The sequence below is a fragment of the Gracilinanus agilis genome, chromosome 4, assembly GCF_016433145.1.
Source record: "Gracilinanus agilis isolate LMUSP501 chromosome 4, AgileGrace, whole genome shotgun sequence".
Classification (NCBI taxonomy): Eukaryota; Metazoa; Chordata; class Mammalia; order Didelphimorphia; family Didelphidae; genus Gracilinanus; species Gracilinanus agilis.
In genome coordinates, this window is record NC_058133.1 from 224,957,743 (window position 1) to 224,977,920 (window position 20,178).

The 20,178-nt window shown below is 36.7% G+C and overlaps 1 protein-coding gene across 1 annotated transcript in view; it reads left to right on the forward strand.

The window, feature by feature from the left end:
• PECAM1 (platelet and endothelial cell adhesion molecule 1) overlaps positions 1-20,178 on the forward strand; it is a 105,851-nt gene that overhangs the window by 18,200 nt on the left and 67,473 nt on the right. The window contains exons 4-5 of the mRNA XM_044675162.1: positions 330-629; positions 13,693-13,971. Of these exons, the coding sequence (XP_044531097.1) occupies positions 330-629; positions 13,693-13,971 (579 nt within the window). The remainder of the gene's footprint in view (positions 1-329; positions 630-13,692; positions 13,972-20,178) is intronic.

A 20,178-nucleotide genomic window follows, 5' to 3' on the forward strand; every position in this document is an offset into this window, starting at 1 on the left:
TATATATATATATATATATATGGAATTAAAGTCAAGCTAGGTGTTTTTCAGCAGACTGACAGCCAGGTCTAGAGGTGGCAGGTCCTTGGTTCAAATCTGGCCTCAGACTCTTGCTAGATGTGTGACCTTGGGAAAGTCACTTAATCTCCCTTGCCTGGTCCTTACCACTCCTCTGTCTTGAAACTAATGCACAGTATTGATTCTCAGATGGATGGTAGAGTTTTTTAAAAAAAGAATTAGTCAAGCCAAACATCTGGCCACCTCCAAAGAGAACCTAGTCTGTGACTCCAGATTATACTTGTGTTATTTACTTTTCTTTTTTTTAAAAGGAGTACCAAGTCCCAGGATTACAGTGGACAAGATAGAAGTGATGGAAGGAGGAGTGGTGAAAGTTGGGTGTTCTGTTCCTGAAGAGAAGCCCCCAATATATTTTATCATCGAAAAACTGGATATGCATGTCTTCAAGCAAAGAAAAGAAAAGATGAAACTACACGAAAATTTTGTGACTCTGGACTTCCCAATAGAAGAACGAGACCATGTTTTAGTTTTTCAATGCCAGGCCAAGATCTCTTTTGGGAGTTTCCTGGAGGCCTCAGAATTCAGCAGGAGTGACTGGGTCACTGTGAGGGGTAAGATTTCTTCTTCTATTTTCATTGTTACTTGTGGTATGCAAATTTGGTTTAGGTAGAAAGCTCCCATAATTTGAACTTTAACTGGGCAATCTAATATTTAACTGGGCAGTCTAGTATTTTTTTGGTGGTGTGATGACTACTTTAGATCTGTGAGTGTCGGTGGTTCCAGAATAGAGACAATCAGGAGGTTCCAGGGCTCTGTATGGAAAATGGCTTTTGGGTCTAGAGGAGATTTAGATAGCATTCAATTTGATTGGAAGAATGTGGGATATTTAGGCTAAGCCTTTAAAGAGCTATGTAAGGAAAAAGGATTAGACTTATTTTTCTTAGTCCCAGAGGACAGAACTGGTAGCAACAACTGTAAGTTACAGAGGGACAGATTTCAGCTCAACATAAGAGAAAATTTCCTATAAATTAGAGCCATACCAAAGAGGAAGGGGTTGCTTTGGAATGAAATGGGTTCCTCTTCACTAAAAGTTGTCAAGCAGAGGCTCAATGATTGCTTATTGGGGATCTTAGATATTCTTAATCAGATATGAATTGTATTTGAGTCTCCTTCCGACTCTGAGACTGTAATTCTAAGTGCCCCATCAACTAAAGCACCAAAGTGAGTGACAGTTGCCACCTCTTATCCCTATCTTACTGTTAATTAAGCAGATTCCAGATGAAAAGAACCAATGAAATGACATGGGAAAACATCTTAGGGGAGAGATGGAAATTAAAGCATCTCGTGTAAGGCATGATATAGGGAGATAACTTTATCATAGGTTGTCATGACTGTCTTAATCCCAAACCTTTATATGGCATTGGTGCATGCTCTATTCTCTACTCCCTTTTGTTTCATAGGACAGAGGTAGAATCAATTTCTGAAAATATTTATTAAGTGCTGTGTGTTGTATAGCTAATCTATTCCATTAATCCACTTAGCCAGTACCATATTGTTTGGATAATTACAGCTTTGTAATACAGTTTGACATCTGGTACTCCTAGGTTATGGTCTTTCAAATTTTTTTCTTCATCATTCCCTTAATATTCTTGATCTTTAGTTTTTCCAGATGAATTGTATTCTTATTTTTTTTCTAGTTCTAAACAATAATTTTTGGGTAATTTGACTGGCAAGACACTGAATATTAGGCACCTATTAATTTAGGTGGCATTGTCATTTTTATATTGGCTTAACCTATGTAATGCAAAGATGCAACAGAGGCTTTTGTTCTTGCAAGAGTCAACTGTAAATAGCCCTGGCAATTAGAAGTCTTAGAATCTTCACAAAAGTTGAGTTGGAACCTGAGGCTTGAAGAGAGCTGAAGTTCCAACTGAGGCTCTGCTTTTGCTTTCAGCTTTGCCTTGGCCTGTACTTTTGTCTCTGGACAATTTGAACGGAGCTGATTTCTCTGGACCTCTCCCTGACCCTCTCCATATTACTTCCCTGTTATTTTCCCTGAATTTCCCTTTGGGCTCTGGGAGGAATAGTGGTTTTGGTTTTGGTGACTAGACTTTGTGGCTTTTGTTTTCTGTAGGCAAGTAGGACATCTTTAAATCAAGCTATCCCTTATTTATTGATCTAGTAAATACTTTACTTTAAGGCAGCCAAATCTTCCTGACTGGGAGAGCAGGCTCTTAGTCTAACCCTCCTGTGACCCTTCCCCCACCTTTAGCTTTCTCCCTAGTGGCTGTTACAAAACCCTAAATCCCTCTCTCCTTCTGATTAACTCTAGTATTAATAAATCCCCTTTGTTACCTACTCAAACCCTCTGGTGAATCATTGTGTCGAAGATTAAGGCAAGGGCTGAAGGGGGAAGGAGTTATTTTCTTTTATTTCTTGAGGGAACTGGAGGCATCCATCTTGACAGGAAGTCTTACCCGAGACTTCCTCCTGCCATCAGTTTCACTGACAGGGAGGAGCCCTTTGACTCCTCCCTTAAGGGACTTTAGAAACTAACAAGAGAAACCCTCAAGGCAGATTTAAACATTTCTGACTGGCCCAACTCCTTTGTATCTATAGAGATACCTTTCCTCACCTTGAAGGATCCCGCCTCTATCTCCTCAGTATCCCCTGTCTCTAGCCTCAGCCTCTAGCCGAGGGGTCTGCAACCTTTTTGGCTGTGAGAGCCATAAACGCCACAAATAATCCATTGGGGGCAGCTGGGTAGCTCAGTGGATTGAGAGCCGTACAGTGCTCACAGTGTGTACTCCTGTAACAGCACCTGAAAAAAAATTGACTTTATGGCTCCTGCAGAAAGAGCCATATGTTGCTGACCCCTGCTCTAGCCTGTTTTAAGCTGCCTTTCAAGAATATCCCCATCTATTCCCTTACCATCCAATATACCACCTCATTCTTTCCTTCCCTATATTCAGCCATTCCCCTTTCATTCCTCCTCCTAATGCCTACCTCACCTTTATCCCTCCTTTTAACCTCAAGATTAAGATTACTCATTTCTCTACAACACCTACCTATGAGCAATTAACATTTTTCCAATTGTTTAAATCTGATTTTATTTATGTGAAAAGTGCTTTGTAACTGTGCTCATATAATTCCTGGGTCTATCTTGGCAGTTAGACACCCAAGTATTTTATATTATCTACAGTTAATTTAAATGGAATTTCTTTTTCTGTGTCTTCCTGCTGGATTTTGTTGGTAATATGTAGAAACCCTGATGATTTATGTGGGTTTATTCTATATCCTGCAACTTTGCTAAAGTTGTTAATTTTTTAGTTTTTTATTCAAATTATGAGGATTCTCTATCATTATATTATCTGCAAAGAGTAATCTTTTTGTTTCTTAAACTCTTATTCTAATTCTTTTAATTCCTTTTTTCTTCCCTTATTGCTTTGCTAGCGTTTTTGGTACAATATGGAATAATAGTGGTAATAACGGGTGTCCTTACTTCACCTTAGATCTAAGTGGGAAGGAATCTAGTTTATCTCTGTTACAGATAATGCTTACTGATGATTTTACATAAATACAATTTTTCATTATAAGAAAAGCTCCATTCTATACTCTAGTGTTTTTTAATAGGTATGGATATTGTATTTTGTCAAAGGCTTTTTCTACATCTATTGGAATAATTAAATGATTTCTGTTGATTTTGTTATTGATGCAATCAATTATGCTCATGTTTTCTCTAATATTGAACCATCCCCACATTCCTGGTGTAAATCCTGTCTGCTTAAAGTGTATAATCTTTGTGATATATTGCTATAATTTCCTTCCTAGTATTTTATTTAAACTTTTTGCATCAATATTTATTAGCAAAATCATTAGCAAAAAAAAAATTTCTTTCTCTGTTTCAGTTCTTCTTGGTTGAGATATCAATTATATTTGTGTTGTAAAAGAAGTTTGGTAGGACTCCTTCAGATATTTTTCTAAAATTTTCATATAGTATTGGGATAAATTCTTCTTTAAATGTTTGGTAGAATTCATTTTTGAATCCATCTTGCCTTGGAGATTTTTTGCTTAGGGAGTTCATTGAAGGCTTGTTCACTTTCTTTTTCTGAGATGGGGTTATTTAAATATTCCATTTCCTCTTTTGTTAATCTGGGCAATTTATATATTTTTTAAAATTCATCCATTTCGCTTAGATTGTCAGATATTTGTTGGCATATAATTGGGTAAAATAGCTCCTAATAATTGTTTTAATTTCCTTTTCATTAGTGGTGTACGTCTTTCATTTTTGATACTCATTTGATTTTCTTCTTTCCTTTTTAAAAACAAATTAATTAATGATTTACCCATTTTATTTATTTTTTTCATTAAACCAGCTTTTAGTTTTATTTATTAGTTTAATTGCTTTTTTACTTTGTTTTGTTTATCTCATTTTTGATTTTCAGAATTTTCAATTTGGTGTTTAATTAGAATTTTTTAACTTGTTCTTTTCTAGTTTTTTTTAGTGGCATGTCCATTTATCAGACGATTTCCCCTCTATTTTATTGATGTGGTTAGAGAGAAAAATTTCTCCCTAAGTGCTGTTTTAGCTGTATCTCACAAATTTTGGTATGTTGTCTCATTGTTGTCATTCTTCCTAGTAAAATTACTGATTATTTCTATAATTTGTTCTTTGACCCACTTATTCTTTAGAATTGATTATTGAATTTCCAATTAATTTTTAAAAATCCTTGCCTTCCACTTGATAATCAATACTAATTCCAACTAATTCCAAGTTCCAAGTTCAGAATTCCAATTCCAAGGCAGAAGAGTGATAAGGGCTAAGCAACTGCAGTTAAGTGACTTGCTCAGAGTCACACAGCTAGGCAGTGTCTGAGGCCAGATTTTAATTCAAGACCTCCCCCCTTTAGTACTGGCACTTTATCCACTGAACCACCTCATTGTCCCAATTGATTTTTCACCTCTCTTTCCATGGCCTTTTACTGAAGGTAATTTTTATTGTTTTTTTATCTTAAAAGGATGCATTTGATATTTCTGCTTTTCTCCACTTGATTGTGAAGTTTTTATATCCTAATACATGATCAGTTTTTTTGAAGGTTCCATGTGCTGATAAAAAAGGTATATTCTTTTCTATTCTCATTTAATTTTCTCTAGAGGTCTATCATATCTAACTTTTCTAAAATTCTATTCACATTCATTTCTTTCCTGTTTGCTTTTTTGGTTAGAGTTATCTAGCTCTGAGATGGAAAAATTGGAGTCCCCAATAGTATAGTTTTACTGTCTATTTCCTCCTATGACTCATTTAACTCCCTTTAAAAATCTGAATGCTATACCACTTAGTGCACATATGTTTAGTAATGATATTACTTCATTGTCTATGGTACCTTTTAGCAAGATATATTTCCTTCCTTATCTTTTAAATTTTGACTAATTTTTACATTAGCTTTATCGGAATCATTACGACCTCTACCTCTTTTACTTCAGCCAAAGCATAATAAATTCAGCTCTAGCCCTTCACCTTTATTCTGTGTGTGTCTATGTGCTTCAAATTTATTTCTTATAAATAGCATATTGTAGGATTTGGGCTTTTAATCCATATCTATTTTTTATACTATATTTCCCTCCTTTTGTTTATTCTTTTCTCTCCTCCCTTTTACCCTGTCCCTCCTTACACATATTTTACTTTTGACCATTATCTCCCAAATTTCTCTTCCCTTCTATCAGTCCCCACCCTATTCCTTTTTACTTCCTTTTAGGGTAATATAGAGTTCTATATCTAACTGAGCATGTATGTTATTCCATCTTTGAGCCAAATCCAATGAGAGTGGGGTTCAAGTGTTACCTGACACCTCCCCTCATCTTCCCTTCCATTGTAATAGCTCTTTTATGCCTCTTTTATGTGAAATAATTCACCCCATTTTATCTCCCCCTTCCCTCTTCTCCCAGTGCTGTCCTCTTTTTCCTCCCATAATTTTGTTTTTTTATATCATCTCATTATAGTTAATTCATACTCCCACTCTTTATCTATGTATATTCCTTTTAATTTCCATAAAATTGATAAAGTGCATGAGTTATAAGTACTATCTTCACATATAGGTACATGCACAGTTTAATAGTTTAACCTTATTGAATCTCTTAAGATTTCTTTTTCCTGTTTACCTTGTTAGTCTTCTATTTGAATGTTAAAATTTCAATGTAGCTCTTTTTTTTTTAAATTAGGGATTCAGGAAAGTTCTTAATTTCATTAAATATCTATTTTTTTTTTTAAGGATTATACTAACTTTTTCTGAGTAGGTGATTCTTGGTTGTAATCTTAGCTCCTTTACCTTCTATAACATTATATTCCAAGCCATCCCAATCTTTAAATAGAAACTGCTAAATCCTATGTAATCCTGATTGTGTTTTCCTTTTAGGATCTCTTTTAGGAGGTGATTGGTAGATTCTTTCAATTTCTGTTTTATTTTTTGATTCTAGGATATAGGGCAGTTTTTCTTGATAATTTCTTGAAGATGTCCAGTTTCTTTTTCTGCTCCTGGTTTTCAGAAAGTCCAAATAATTCTTTATTTTATTTTGTTTTTATTGTCATGCAAAACACACTTCTATAAATTTGACTTGGTTCTCTATAAATCTGAGAAATTAGACCATTATCAGAAGCATTTGTTATAAAATTTTCCCCAGTTTGTTGTTTCCCTTCTAATCTTGGTTCTATTATTTGTGCAATATATATATATGTATATATATATATATTTGTTTGTACAAAAACTTTTAGATGTAATATAATCAAAATTATTCATTTTACACTCATAATACTCTCTATCTCTTGTTTGGTTATAAATTCTTCCCTTCTCCAAATATCTTCCAGGTAAGCTATTCTGTGTTTCTCTAATTTTGTTATGGTATTGATCTTTATATCTAAATCATATATCCATTTTGACCTTATCTTGGTATAGGGTGTGAGATATTGGTCTATATCTAGCTTCTTCCACGCTGTTTTCCATTTTTGCGGGTAGTTTTTATTATCTTTTTTTAAGCCCTTACTTTGCATTTTAGAATCAATACTGTGTTTTGGTTTCAAAGTAGAGAAGTAGTAAGAATTAGGCAAGAGGGGTTAAGTGACTTGCCCAGGATTACACAGCTAGGAAGTGCCTGAGGCCAGATTTAGAGCCTGGACTTTCCATCTGTAGGCCTGGCTCTCAATCCACTGAGCCTCCTAGCTGTCCCCAGGGCAATAATTCTTAAGTTAACTCTCTTTGATCTATTTTCCAGAGCACTTGTTTTTCCAATGAGAAATTTCTTTTTCTTCTATTTTTTCATTCTTTTGATTTTGTTTAATTGTTTCTTAAAGCCTCATGCAGTCTTTAATTTCCACTTGCCTAATTCTGAATTTTAAGGAATTATTTTCTTTAGTGAGCTTATGTATCTCCTTTTTCTTCTAGCTAGTTCTATTTTTTAAAATCTTGTTTGCTTTAGTGAATTTTTGTACCTCCTTTTCCATTTGACTAATTCTACTTTTTTAAAGAGTTGTTTTCTTCAGCATATTTTTTGATTTTTACATTTTTTTTACTTCCTTTACCAAACTGGTTTTTTCATGCTTGTCTTTCATTACTCTCATTTGTCCCCCAATTTTTCTTCTAACTCTCTTATTTGATTTTTAAAGTCCTTTTTGAGATCTTCCATGAGATCTTTTGGGACCTGAGACCAATTCATATTTTCTTTGATGTTTCATATGTAGTTATTTTGACAATATTGTCCCCTTTTAAGTTTATATAATATCCTTGTCACCATAGTAAATATCTAGAATTAGATTTTTTTGTTTTTTTTGTTCATTTTTACCAGTTTAATTTGTGATCTTTTTTTTTATCGTATAATAAAGTTGACCTCTGCTTGTGGATTGGAGAGGGCACTGTTTCTCATTTCTTGTGCTAAGGCTTAGGACTTTGCTGCTGGCTTGCACCAGTCCTTAGGGTCTAGCTGCTGGCATATACTAGTAGGGGGTTTCACTGCTGACTTGCACTGGTGAGAAGCCTCACTGTTGCCTTGCACAGGTGAGAGACTTCACTGCTAGCCTATATTGAGGGCAGAGCCTCACTATTGAATAGATCCAGAGATGGAGTCTTATTGCTGACACCCCCAAGGAGTGGAGCCTTTATGCTGGCTCACCCCAGGGGAACAACCTTACAGAAGGTTTGGATCAGGTTAGGACATCAGTGCTAAGGGGATGAGGCTTTGAATGACCCACTGGAATATAGCTTGCCCTTGCTGCTGTCTATTTGGATTTTGCTTCCTTCTTACCCCAGTGAGACAGACCTCTTGTGCATTATTCTCTAAGTTACTCTGATCTAGAAATATGCTCTAAAACCTGGTTTGAAGCTTTGTTTTAAGGTTGTTAAGGGGGTTATTTGGGAGGACTTAGGGTTGCTACCTCATTCTGCCATCTTGGCACTAAAAGTTCATATATAAATATTTACCAAAAAAATGCACAGGAAAATGACCTTTCAGATTGATAAGTTCTGCCTGCATTTTTGGCCTCCTGGAAATGTACCTGAATTGCTTTGTAAAGAGTTGCCAAATAATTCTCTCCAGGTAGAAGAAATCTAACAAAGAAATTCCTAATTTGACCCTCACCAATCAATGCCAAATTACCACCATCAGTACCAAAGTACCAATCAATTCAAATTAGGATGAGATTCACAGTCACAACAGAGAGTGTGAGATTGGCATGGAAAGAATGTAAAGGAAAGGTTTAGGAGCTGAATAGGGTGGCTTGTTTCTTATAAGATACTGTTTGCAGCTTTTCATCAAGTGGTTAAGCGAAGCCCTATAGCCCCCCATCTCTGTGACTGATCCCTTGGGAACTTTCCACTTACCCTTTGTGTAGCAGTATAATTTATTTCTTGTTACCTTGTGATTCAATAGAGGAGATGAGATGGGGAATCAGTCCTCCCAGGGCATCAAGGTGTTCTCTGAAGCAGTGCCCTCTAACCCTGATCTGGAAGTTCAAAATCCAACTGCTGAATCATGACTAATTTCTTGAGATTCTAAAGTCATGAGTACTCTGTGCTTTCTGCATATAACTCCCCATTTCACCCTAAACCAGAATGTGGTTCTTACTACAAAGTCATTTACATGAAGTAGCCCACAGCAGTGCACATGGGAATTCCAACATATAAGGGTGGGATGCCATTTTCTAATAAAATCTTATATAAAGCATTGTAGGGGGTATAGTGGGACAGAACGAAATCCCCTTTTCTTCTCTGACACTGCCACCATCCTGGTGCAGACCTTCATCTCCTTATACCTGGACTATTGCAACCTGCCAGTTGATCCACCTGCCACAAGTGTATTCCCACTAAGTGATTTTTCCTAAAACTCAGCACCCTCTCTCCAACCCTACTTAATAAATTGTAGTGGCTCCCTATCACCTCCAGGATCAAATACAAAATCCTCTGCTTTGAGTTCAAAGTCCTTCATAATGCTACCTTTCCAGTCTTAACTCCTTCCATATTGTCCTTGATCCAGTGACCCTGGCTTCCTTGTTTTCCCTGGAATAAGATACTCTGTCTCTTGGTTATAGGTATTTTCACTGATTTTCACCCATGCCTGGAATGCTCTCCCTCCTCATCCTTATCTCCTGGTTTTCCTGTCTTCCTTCACCTAAAATCTCACCTTCTACAGGGAGACTTCCCAATCCCTCTCAATTCCAATGACTTCTTTCTGTTGATTATTTCCTGATTATCCTTTATATATAGCTTGTTTATATATAGTTGTATGTTGTTTTCACCATTCAATTTGAGTTGCTCAAGAGTAGGGACTGTTGCTTGTCTTTCTTTGTACCCTAAATACTTAGCACAGTGTGTGGCACATAGTAGGTATTTAATAAATACTTATTGACTTATAGAAAAGTAATCAGGGATTTATTAAGGACCTACTGTGTATCAGATACTATACTATATTCTTAGGATATAAAGAAGATAAATGAAACAATCCCTACTCACAAGGATCTTAAATTCTAACTAGGAAAACCAATATTAATACATGCAGGATAAATATAAAAATAATAAATATAAAATAGTTTAAAATGATGTAGTTTGCAAGGGAGGACAGGTTTAAGAAAAGCTTCATGAAGAAGGTGGAGTTGATCTGTGAGTGGAAGGAGGAGGGATTCTATGGGGTAAAGATAAGAAGAGAGTATGTCCCAGTATTGGAGGACAGCAGATACAAAAGCCCACATGTGAGAAATAGGGTACCATATTGGGGAAAAGAGAACTGGCTGGCTGGACTACCAGAGTGTGAGACGAATAATGTCCTGTAAAGTTAGAAAGATAGGATGGGACCAGGTTGCAAAAGGCTTTACAAATCTAAATCAGGAGTTTATATTTTACTCCAGAAATAATATGGAACAGTTGGAGTTTGTCTGCATAGGGTAATGACATTATCAGATCAGCTTTAAAGGATTATAACTTTGGCAGCTAAGTATAGGACAGACTGGCATAAGGAGAGAGTTGGGACAGAGAGAGAGCAATTAAGGGAGATCTTTCAATAATCTGCTGAAAGATGATGTGAGTCTGAACTAAGGTGGTCACAACTGTGTGAATAGAGAGAAAGGTAATTTGGAGAGACAGAAAGAGCAAGATTGGGTAATTGACTGGATGTATAAGATGAGGGAGAATAAGGAGTCAAGGAAAACCAATGTTCCAGATATGGGAGAATGGAAGAATGGCAATGCCTTATATAGAAATGTAGAAGCTTAGAAGAGATATGAATTTGTGGGGAAGGATAATGAGTTTGTTTAGGACATTGTAGGTTAGCCAAAATGGGGAAGCAAATCCATTGTTAGTGGAGAGAATATTGGCATAAAGACAGGAGATTTGGGTTTAATTCCCAGCTCCCACAAAGTAAATCATTTAACCTCTCTGTGCCCCAGTTTTCTCATCTACAAATCGGGGCTAATTTTTTTTAAGGATCATAATTTGCTAATGGTTTTGTCAGGCAAAGTATTTTGCAATCCTTAAAGTGCTACATAAATGGGAGTTATTATTACTGTTGTTTGCTTCTAAGTCAGTCTGCATAACTTTCAGGAAAAGGGGCTTGAAAGACAAGACATTTTATCACTTAGAAGGTTCAAGAAGTCATAATCATATACAGCGATAAGAGGAAGGATGGGACTTGTAAGAGGGAAATTTAGATATTTTATAGATATTAATTTAAAATGTGGCCGTCAGGAATCAAAAATTCAGATTGATTCCATAATTAAATCAGACCCAAGTCAGCATCGGGTTAAGGCAGTTTATTTACAATCAGGAAGGTAACGATGTAGGAATAAAGAGAAAGGGAGAGGCTAGTCCAGGCCTGTAGAGGCCTGGACAAGAGAGAAGGTTAAAAGGCTAAATAAATTAGGCTGCAAGTCACAAGGCCTAGCAACCAGATAGGCTGGTGCCTACTTAAGGCAGAGTTTAGAAGTGGCCTAGGTAGGCCAAGGAAGTCAGCCTAACTTACCCATGTGACAATACAGAGTAGACGCTGCCTGAGGTCTCAAGGAAGGTCCTTCAGCACCAAGTTCAAAGCGGGAACTGCCTCAACAGGAAGTAGCCAACATACTTGAAGAGATAGTGTCTTTCGTCACCTCCCGTGGGTCCACCTCTAATTCAAATGGACAAATGGCAGTCTCTACACTGATTTGGACTGCCCAAAGGGCAGTCCCTTGTTCTTGATTTGTTACTTATTGTCCCGTGTGGGTAACTTGTCCCCCCTCCCCATTAAGGGAGGTGAGGATTACTTCATTTCTATGCCTAGGGTAAGTAAGAGTTTAGCTATGAATGGGCTAGAGTAAATTCCATTTACACAGATTCTAAGGATTGAGGTTCTCAGTCTCCTGGCTATCCTCTGCTTATCATACTCACTTATACTCACCCAAGCCATAAGGTCAATCTATTTTCCATTCTTATTGTTTCTACTTTTTCAGTCAATAAGCATATATTAAGTACCTACTGTGTGCCAAGTACTGTGCAAAGTACATGTTACAAAGATCTCATTTGGTAAGAATAAAAGATGAGATAAGGAGCCTGGAAAGGTGTGTGTGTGTGTGTGTGTGTGTGTGTGTGTGTGTGTGTGTGTGTGTGTGTGTGCTTATGTGCACGTCTATGTTAGGTTATAGAGAGCTTTGAATGGCAAACAAAGGATTTTGTATTTGATCCTGAAGATGGTAGAGAGCCACTGGAATTTACTGAATGGGGGACAAGGGAGGTGACAAGAATGGACCTGAGCCTTAGGAAAATTATTTTGGTGGTGGAATAGAGGATGTGTTGAATAGGGAAGGAGAGTCTTGAGTTAGGCAGACCCACCAGCAGATAATTACATTAGTCAAGGTGTGAGGTGATTGAGGTCCTGAACCAAAGTGGTGGCAGAATCAGAGGAGAGAGAAGAGGTATTGGAAATAGTTGAAAAGGTGAAATTGATAGGCTTTGGCAATATATTGGATGTGGGAGGTGAGAGATGGTGAGGAGTCAAGGACAACACCTAGATTAATATCCTTTCATAACATCTCTTGTATGTGTCCCCTTTTCTCCCTACAAATATTCAAAGATAAAATAAAGGAGAAAAGTGGGGGACAGGGCACTAGGACCATGGAGAGGAAAATGTGACAATGGAAATACTTTAAAGAAAACAGTGGTTTATAGAAAGGAGGCAGTAAGGAAAATAAAAGTAACTTCCCTTTTCTTAGTCAAGAGAAGACTGCATATGGAATGGTGTGTATGGACACCTGTTTCATATGTCAACTTTGAACTATTCTTTTTGAAGTGGGATAAGGGATTCTAAAGTGGGAAAAGACAGTCATGTTTTAAAAATCATAAAGTGTCGAAATCTATCATCTCTGATAAGGATTGCTTAGTTGATAAGGAAGTAACAGGACACGGGAGACGATCTTGACTGTTAACTCACAGCTGCTTCTCCAAAGTGCCATTGAGTCACAAGTTTATTATATATGAAAATTCAAACTCCCTTTCACCCACAAACACAGAGAGAGTTTTACAGCTCTGTAGACATTGCAATTAGTTTAGACAACAAACAGAAACCTCAAGAAACTTCAAGGTGAAGATAAGAACCAGGCTGGACCTTCAGGTGCGTGATTATCAGCAAGCTAAGTCTGAGAAGACTTTTCTCAGGGGCAAATGCCCCTGCTAAACTAAGATTTCAGCCTTGGCTGCATTTCTGACCAAAAGGGAAGAATGTTAACCTCTTGACTACTGGTTTGCTAAGAGCTTAAAGCTTTTCAATAAGGCCACAATACTTTTCAACAAGAAAGGGTGTGGATCACAAAAGGGGTCAAAAGAAGAGTCTCAGATTTTTTATCTATTCTCTTATTGGCTTCCCACAATAAAGGTCAGATGTTTAAAAGAAGTGGCAGGAGATTGAGTGGCTCAGTGGATTTAGAGCCAGGCCTAGAGATGGGAGATCCTGGGTTTAAATCTGGTCTCAGACACTTCCTAGCTGTATGACCCTGGGCAAGTCACTTAAACTCCATTGCCTAGCCCTTTACTGCTATTCTGCCTTGGAACCAATACATAGTATTAATGCTAAGACAGGACGTAAGGAATTAAAGTTAAGGAATTTTTAAAAATGTAAAAAATCACCTTGATCTCATGCCTAAGAACACTCTTGTTCATTCTTTTGCAGAACCTTTTTCAATCCCCAAATTCAAAATAACACCGGAAGGAGAGATTACAGAAGGTGACTCCCTCAAACTCGAGTGCACAATCCTTGTGGCGCCCATGTTTCTGGAAGAACCTGAAATCATCATCCAGAAAGGCAGGGAAATTTTGGCCTCTGCCAAACATGGGACAGAAGTTAGTTACACTCCCCCATTAGCCAAAGTGGAACACATTGGGAACTACACCTGCAAAGTGGAATCTGGCAAGATATCTAAAGTCAACAGCGTTTTCATCAATATCACAGGTGAGCCCAGATCTAGATTTGCAAAAAAAACATTGTGGAGGTTAGCTATGATCTCAAAAACATTCCAGTGTTAAAGGTAATATAATAATTAGGGGAATAGTTAAGGGAACAAAGGTACAACTGGGGTTTAAATTAGTCTCTCAGCTGGATTGGGGAACAGTAGAGAGGTAACAGATAAAAGGAACTACACTCAGGTAACACACACTAAGCTGGGGAATGACTGGATAACAAGACAGATGAATAAAGCCAGGGTACTGTAATATAGACAAATGGGCATCTTGTAATATAGATTTAATAACTGTGCCATGTTGGCCTGGGGAAACCTGTCAGTTGCCCTAGTTGGAATGTTGACGGTGGCATGAGACATAGGGCAAAGCACCAACTGCCAGTTGGGCCAAGCCTGGAGACCCAGGGCTGGGTTCTTTCTTCCCTGACCTCTCCCCTGATCACTCACTTATCTCTTACCCACTGGGGCCCTGGGTTGGTGGGAGTGAGAACATGGGTAGCTTAGGCCTATAATAGGGTTTAAACCAATCCTGCAGATAAATTTACCAATACTATTAGCACAACTGGCAAATCCTTTAGTCAAAGACCAACTTTATTTATTATTCAGAGATCACATCACTCTGACCCAGGGCTACGTGCCCTGGGTCAGCAGAAGACCATCCAGACAAGACCTATTGGCAACCTTAGTCAGATATACCTTTCATCCTTAGATCTCAGTACTTCCTAACACTCTTTCCACTGCCTTGTTCCCTTTACTCTGATATCAATAAACCCCTTAGGCTTAACCCTGAAAACTCTGGTTATTTAGCCTACCATCTAAGGCCAACCAGGGACAGGCAACAGGAAGGGTTCTGAGCAGTTTCAGCTGGAACAAACTCCATTGCTGAAGGGCAGGAAGTTCAACATCCACTTCCTGCCAGTCTGTCATTCACCAACAGGAAGCTGCTTCCTCAGCAGGGAAGGGGCTGGTAACTTGATATCTTAAAGGAGCCTAATGTCTAGTAGTGAGAGTTTCCCTTGACACTCATTTTCCTGGTTTGATTTCTTGTTACATTTATAAGCAAGTTTCAAACCCAGCCCGGGTACAGCTCACTCCATCCTTCCAACTAGCTTCCAACTCACATCCATCCTCCTGCTAGCCTTATTACCAGCATAAGGCCCCTGTGACCCATTTATTACAGTACACAAATCACAATGTCACTAAGGTATCTGGGAAAGGAGAAAGATCAAGGAAGCTTTATGTAAAAAGGGTTTAATAACTGAACATGGACGGGGTGTGGAGGTAAGAAGGAGTAACCGCCACTAAAGTCTATTGGTAAATCAGTGACTGGAGGGATGGAGATGGCTAATCTATCTCTAACAATACAGCAGACAGCCTAGGGCAAGGGTTGGCTGGTCAGGGTTAAGGGTATCTCACTAAGCTGTCCTTTAGCTGCTGTCCAGATGTCTCAGCTTGTCCCAGGAACACAGGTAAAAACAGCAAGGTAAATCCAATAGGGAAGTCAGAGAGATGGAATTATCTGTATGTCCACCGTTACAGATAAAACTCCTATCTCAACCTGAAACTTCTTGGTTTTGCTAGAAGATCTTGTGGTTAATACCCACCACACAGCTCCAAAATTTAGGCTCACCAGACAGTTGCTAAAACCAACTCCCAAAGCAAACTGCCATCTCAGAGTCTCTGTGAAAATGTACCCTCTTTCAGCATTCCAGGTTTAGAATTTTTTAGCTCCTGCCAACTTTGCCTGGCAAAGTCTGCTTTTTACTAATTAAGTCCTAAATTTGCATTTTCCCTGCAACACCAGTCCAGTAGGAACTTGCTTCTTCCATTCATTCATTAAATAATGTTGGTTTTCCTGTTCTATGACAAGCCTTGTGCTCTGTGGTAGAAAAGATACAGACTGAGAAGACATGGAAACTGTTTTTATTGTGACTGTTGTTATTACTCTTATTTCTCTTTACCTTTATGTCTGATGGAACTGAGAAACATATCTGTGTTGTTATTATCCTGCTTCTATTTTTTTAAATGTTTGCCATGTGTGCTGAGTGGGGGAAATGATTTATTTTTTATAATTGAACAAAAGTACTGTGTTGTAGACTCATTGAAAGTATTTTCTGGAGAAGTCTCACCCTAGACAAAATGAATGGGATGATGTGTTCTTCCTTTTCCCACTTGGTTTTTATTTCTTCTGCTAGGACTTTTCATATTTTGAAAAGTATTCCTTTTATGTGGTTTGGTGGTTATTTAGGCATGCCAGTGTTGGTATGTCCTAAAATATTAAATTAATTTTAAACTAATATGAGTCAGTATTATGTCTGAGTGAGTATGGGCAAGTTTTCTTTTTTTTTGTCTTAATAGGATTTATTTTTTAATTCAATTTTATTATATTTTGATTTCCAAATTGTATCCCTTTCCTCTTCTCCCTCCCTACGGGCAATAGTCTTTTCTCTCTCTTTCTCTTTGTTTGCTTGTTTATTAGTTACTTCTTTTTTCAGTTTTGTTTATTTATTCTTTGAATTTCATAGTTTCTATTTTTTTTTATTTAGCTGAGATATTTTATTTGTTGATTTTTTCTGGTTATCTAGCAGGCCCAATTCATTAATATATTTTTTCTTCCTCTTTTTTACTCATTAAAGTATTTAGAAACAAATATTTTCACCCCAAAATTTTGTTGGCAGCATCCCAAAGTTTTATTAGGTTCTCTCTCGTGGGCTTCATTTTCTTTAATGAAATTATCTGTTACTTCCATTACTTGTATTTTGATCCACTAATTCTTCTGGACAAAATGATCTGATTTCCATTTGTTTGAACTTTTTCCAAAACTTTTGATTTTTATTGATCATAATTTTAATGCATTGTGATGGACAAGGGATGTGTTTAATATCAGTGCTTTTCTGCATTGGTTTTAATTCCTTGGGATTTGGTTGGTTTTTGTAAAGGTCATAAAGGTCATATGTAAAGGTCAAGTAAAGGTCAAAATGCATATATATGTATATATATCTTCATATTCTTTTTCAGTAACAATGAGCTATCATATCTAACTTTTCCAAAATTATATTCAAGATATTAAATTCTCTCTTATTTATCTTTCTGTTACATTTTTCTGTATCTGAAAGAGGTTATATGAAAGCTTGCAACTACAATGATTCTACTCTATTTCTTCCTGTAATTTGATATACATTTCCTTCAAGTATGCTATGCCATTTGTTCCATAAACATTAAAATTGGATATTATTATATTATCTCTATGCACATTTAAGCATAATGTAGCTTCATTGCTTATCTTTTAATCACATGATTTTTTTATTGTTACTTTTTCTGAAATTATAACTAATACCCCTACTTTTTTTTATAAATTCTGTTTATTTTAACTCTCAGTGAATCTTTCTATTTAAAGTGTATTTCTTTTATGCTATAAACTAGTGATGGGCAAACTTTTTAAAGAAGGGGCCAAAGGAAAGGAAATGTGAGTCTGTTTCTAAGGTAATTCAAAGTTTCATTGTATTGTATCCTACTCATTGTATTCGTCAGATCAGGAATAATGTTGCGCAGCCCAATAGAACATTTCAGGGGGCTGCATCTGGCCTGCCAGCCAGTAGTTTGCCCACCACTGCTATAGACTACTAGATTCTGCTTTCTAATCCATCATGCTAGATACCTCTGTTTTATGGGTAAATTTATTTTAATTTCATGGTTTGTATATTTTTCCTCTTTTCCTTCTATTTTCCACTTTCTGATGATAAAAGCAGTGGAGCAAGAGAAGAAAACCAATTATCCTAATAGTCTTCAACTGGAGGAGCTAGGTGGCACAGTGGATTGAACACTGGACCTGGAGTCCAGTTCTTGAGTTCAAATCTGACTTCAGACACTTATCAGCTGTATGACCCTGAGCAAATCACTTAACTCTATTTGCCTGATTCCTCTTCTGTCAATTGATCTGGAAAAGAAATTGGCAAACCACTCCAGTATCTTTGCCAAGAAAATCCCAAATGGGGTCACAAAGGGCAGACATGACTGAAACACCTGAACAGCAACAACTACAATTTTTAGCTGAAGTGGTCTTTTCCTTCAACTCTCTCCTTCCTTTCTTCAACACATCCAAGCTCTGATCTCATATTTTTATGTTTTTCTTCTCTCTTTCTAATTCCCCTTACCCTTTTGAAATTATCTCTCTGAAGCTAAAGTTCATTTTGCTTGTAACTATTCCTTTCTGAGTCTACTCTTCCTCTTACATCTTGCTTTGCTCTTTCCCTTTTCCCATCTTTTCCCCCTGTTATTCATTCATTTCTATACTTTTTGTGTGTCATTGTGAGATCATGTAATGTTTACTTCCTCTGCACTTTTATATACACTTACATACTTTTTTCCTTTTTATCTGCTATACTTTTTCTTGTATACCCCATTTATGTAATATTATGTTCTTGCATCCTGAATCAATTATTTTTCCATTAGGAAGTGAGTAGCAGGCTTTACCAGCAGGCCTCTGGAGTTGTGGTCAGTCATTACATTGACCATAGTTCTTAAATCTTTCAGAATTATTTTTCTTTATGATTTTACCATTACCATGTGCATTGTCCTATTGGTTCTGCTTACTTGTATCACTTTGTCCAAACCTTTTCAGGTATCTCTGAAACCTTTTTATAATTTCTTATGGCAAAATAATATTCCATTAAATTATATGACATAAAGAATTAGAAATTTTTGAGGGGAATGACTGAACAAATTGTGGTATATGATAGTGATGGAAAACTATTGGGCTATGAGAAATGATGAACAGGATGATTTCAGAAAGAACTGAAAAGATCTGCATGAACTGATGCAGAGTGAAATAAACAGAACCAGGAGAACACTGTACACGGTAACTGCAATATTGTACAAAGGTCAACTATGAAAGAATTAGCTGTTTTCAGCAATACAATGATTCAAGGCAGTTCTGAAGGACTTACAACAAAGAATGCTATCTACTTACAGAGAAAGAACTGTTGGAGTCAGAATGCAGATCAAAGCATACTGTTTTTCACTTTAGTTTATTTATGTTTTTATTTGGGAGTTTTGGGTTTATATGATTATTCTCTTGCAAAAATGGAATATGGAATTATGTTTTGCATGATAATACACGTATAACCCAGATTAAATTGCTTACCATCTCCTGGAAGTGGAGAGGAAAGGGAGGGAGGGAGACAATTTGAATCTTATAACTTCAGAAAATGTATGTGTAAAATTATTACATGTAATTGGGAAAATAAAATATCTTTTAAAATTATATGTCATAATTAGTTCCTTCATTACCCAATTTATGATACACCATTGCTTCTAGTTCCTTCCTACAAAAAAGAGCTGCTATTTTTGTACATATTACTTTTACCTTTTCTTTCTTCTCTTCAGGGCATGTAGGTCTTACGATTTTTTTTTTCTGGATCAAGGAATATGCACAGTTTGCTGACTTTTGGGGTAAAATTCCAAACCATTTCCTAGAATGTTTGGACCAAACCATTTCTCCACCAGTAGTGTACCAAATGTGCCTGTCTTCCTGTAGTCCCTCAGATAATTGCTGTTTTCTTTTTTGGGTCATTTTTGAATTGTTCCATTTTGCATTGTCTTTATCTGGGCTCTCACAGTATTCCCTGAGGTGGTCCCTCTCCATACTTCTGCCAGTTTCTTGTTTTGTTTGTGCCATTCTGGATGCATAAGAGAGGGGGTTTTTTGTTTCCTTTTTGTCTTCTTCACCATTAGTCTAAAAAGGTCCTCTTAGGGTCCTTTTCAGATATTCAATGGGGATTAGTTGGGAGAGATGAGCTTCTCTATGACCATTTTTGTCAGTATCTTAACTGAAAGTGAATTCTTTCTGTGTCTCTAAACACACTAATTTGACAATCATTTGTTCAACACTTCTTTGTGGACATAGTGTTCATTTCTTATGGATTTCTCTTTAAGTTCTGTCTGATGGTAAACTGGTTATCCTTTAATATAATATATTATAATATAACATATAATGTAATATAATATAATAATAATAAAACCTTTAATAAGTCCCCCAGAGGCATTCATTTTCTAAACATCAGCCTTTCCTCTTTCTTTGTTCAGGAAATATTTCTGTTACTTATTATTGTAATTATTATTATGATCTTACTCTCTCCTTCCTTCCTTTTTTCCTTCCTTCCTTTCTTCCTTCCTTCCTTCTTTCCTTCCTTCCTTCCTTC